Below are 3,080 nucleotides of genomic sequence, written 5' to 3'. Positions count from 1 at the left end.
CAGAATCAAGACCTAACATAACCGATTCAGGGGAGTTTGAAAATCAGATCAAATAGTCATCAATCGCACTGAAAGGATTCCTAAATTCCTTGCAAAAGGGTTTTGATTTGGGATTTTTTCCTAATTTGAAACCCTAAATTCCTTAAGGGTTGAAAGGGTTTTGAAACTTGGAACTCATCTTCCCCAATCGATTTGGGGAAGATGAGTTGCAGGTTTATTTTTTTTTTTTTCTTTTTTTGCAAGGGTAATTTTGTCAGTTCACCTCTTATTTTTAACACTGTTAGTCATGAAATAAAAAAATAGGCTTATTTGTTACTGTTTGCAAACCTCAGGGGGTACGCAGAATTTTTCAAACTGGGGGGTAAAATTATCCTTTCGTCAAACCTCAGGGGTGGTATGTGTAAATTACCCTAATTTTATTTATTTAAGATTAGATTTTATTTTTTTTTTGGTAAACAAGACTTTATTGAGGATAGTCATGCATAAACTCATGGAGGCAGTGAGGAACACAACTCACACAACCATGGAGAGGATAGGGGCCATTCAGTCGTGCGACAAAGCCCTCCTAGCCAAGGAGTCAGTAACGCTATTAATCTCCCTTGAAATACAAACAAAACTACAAGATACAAAAGATAAAGAGAGGTAAATGATGTCGTCCACTAGAGTCTTAACATGGAAAGGAGCCGCACCGCCACCATTCTCAATGTAGGTAATGAGACTCTTACTATCAGACTCAATAACAACCCTCTCAAAACCATTTGCAACCATCTCTTGCATCGCCAGCCGAACAACAAGAGTTTCACCAACCATAATGTCCGAGAAAGAAGATGGACACGAGAAACCTTTAAGCGGCAAACTGTTGTGGTCCCTACATACAAAACCCATACTTGCCTTGTTGAAAGATGCTGAAAAACTAGCATCACAATTGCATTTCACCGTACCTACTACAAGCACTACCCATTGGGGAGGTGATGCAACAGATGTTCCAGGAGTAGATAGGCCAGCCATATGTACAACACTATACTCGTGGAATGCCCTCAACGCTGCTGAAATAACTTCATTAGGCTGCCAAGTCTTGCGTCCAAAAACCAAATCATTTCTAGATAGCCATATGTGCCAATAGAAAAAGCTACATAGAGTAATCAATGATTTGGATTCCTTCTTTCCCAAAGTGGAAAATGATTTCCATGCAGATACCCAATCCGAAAAATCCAGATTAGCATTCAATAAATAGTTAGAACCAAGTGGACTACCAAACCACACTGCACGAGCATAGGAACAACCCAAAAGAACATGAGAAATGGTTTCACATTCCCCACACCGAACACAGTGGATCTGCATGAACATTACGACGCACTAGGGCATCTCCTGTCGCAAGACCATGGCCACAAGCACACCATAAGAAGCGTTGAACCTTGGGCAAAGTTTAGCACTTCCAAATTGACTTCCAAACAGTTGAAGAAATAGTACTCCAGGAATGTAACCTAGATGAAGTAGCAAAAGTCAGACGGCGAGCAGCCTCTAGATTAGAGAGAAGATGATAGGCACTACGGCCTGAAAAAAACACCATTCTTACTCGCTACCCACACCAACTTATCAAGGTGATAAAAAATGGACAGATTAATATTCATAATCCTCCCAACATCAGCATCATTAAAATAGGCTGAAAGCACATCTCTACGCCAAGTATGTGTAGCTTGATCAATAAGGTCTGCAACCTTCCTTAACCAAGGTAAATTTGGATTAGGAGAGGCAATAATTCTTACATCAATTTGAGGAAGCTTGTGCAGAAGTCTTCTTTCCTTTTCCATCCTATTTACACCCCAAGTCTCTCAATTAAAATTATTGATCTACATTCAAAATTTTTTTTCTTTTTTGGCTTGGGAGGAGAGCAAGGAGCAAGAACTCAGGTTTTCGACCTGGCTGAAACCGAGATTTGGTCGAAACCAACCGAAATTAGGTTGAAACCTAGTACTTTTTCCCATTCATGGGGAAACCTTGGTTGGAGGGGTTTCCGTGGAAACCAAGTTGAGATAATTCTTTCTCGAGCGAGATGAGGTATTATATAGGCCTGGTTCAAGGTGGTTCAAACATGTTTCGAAACATGGTCGAAACTGTCGATACCGAATCGAATCCTGGTACTTTTTAAAATATCCCTCCATCTTGTCTCGAAAACCTGTGAAACCGAGATATTTCGATGGTTTCGACAGGTTTCGACCGAGTTTTCTTTCCATGGAGGAGAGGGGGTGGAAGGGGAAAGCGAGGACTAGATCCAAGGACGGTATTCTCTGCTTTGTAACTATCACCCAGCTATCTAATTAATCACTCCCAGAGTTTGAAGCATCCACAAAGCTACCGACAGTATTATCCTTATTTGTGCCAATCGCCGTCAGTTGTCTATGCTTTGCTTTCACCATTAGATACAAACCTGTTTAAACAAATTTGATCAGAAATAATTTCTGAGATTCATATTGGCTAATCACTAATGGGAACAAGATTTTGATAATTCTAACCGGCCATATCTTGGAAAGAAACAGAACATGGCTGAAACTATTCGATATAATGCTTAAAAAAATGCAACTATTTCATAGAAATTAATAGGCAAGAACTGAGTAACATTTTTATTTTTTTGGTGCAAGTTGTCAAGGGCCTATTGGCCATTACAAGACCCACAAAGGGCCAAGAACTGACCCACAAGGAGTCCACAGGGGCATAAGAGTTGTACATAATTGAAAGCATCAAAAGGGTGCATGTCAAGCATGCTATACGGGAGGAGTGACTCAAACTCGGATGTCGAACCCCAGACCATCACTAACACCAAGGACGCCACCACCAGGGCAAAGCCTGTGTCCGTAGAACTGAGTAACATTGCATGCAATAGAAATGGAATTACAATTCACATATAACTACTTGAGTTAAATAAAATAAGGGATAAAGTTCTCTGCACTGGGGGTAGGGTACGCCTAGACACATGGGGGTGGGCAAAATGACCGGTCTGCCCCCCTGAATGACCTAAACCCCGCCCCTATCGCATTGAGGGCACAGGGTACACCCAGGCACATGGGGGTAGGCGAAATGAC

The 3,080-nt window shown here is 41.2% G+C and overlaps 1 protein-coding gene across 1 annotated transcript; it reads right to left on the bottom strand.

Annotated features, from left to right (window-relative positions):
• Positions 1-543: 543 nt before the first annotated feature.
• Positions 544-1,347, bottom strand: LOC122639027. The gene has a single exon (XM_043831865.1). It carries the CDS (start codon positions 1,345-1,347, stop codon positions 544-546), a length of 804 nt encoding a protein of 267 aa, XP_043687800.1.
• Positions 1,348-3,080: the final 1,733 nt, after the last annotated feature.

This window comes from Telopea speciosissima, chromosome 9 (assembly GCF_018873765.1).
Source record: "Telopea speciosissima isolate NSW1024214 ecotype Mountain lineage chromosome 9, Tspe_v1, whole genome shotgun sequence".
Classification (NCBI taxonomy): Eukaryota; Viridiplantae; Streptophyta; class Magnoliopsida; order Proteales; family Proteaceae; genus Telopea; species Telopea speciosissima.
Note: the sequence above shows the minus strand (reverse complement) of the source record. Positions and strands in the feature narration are given on the sequence as shown.

Coding starts and splice junctions, on each gene's coding strand:
- LOC122639027 (XM_043831865.1), bottom strand. CDS start 1,347: ATGTTCATGCAGATCCACTGTGTTCGGTGTGGGGAATGTGAAACCATT.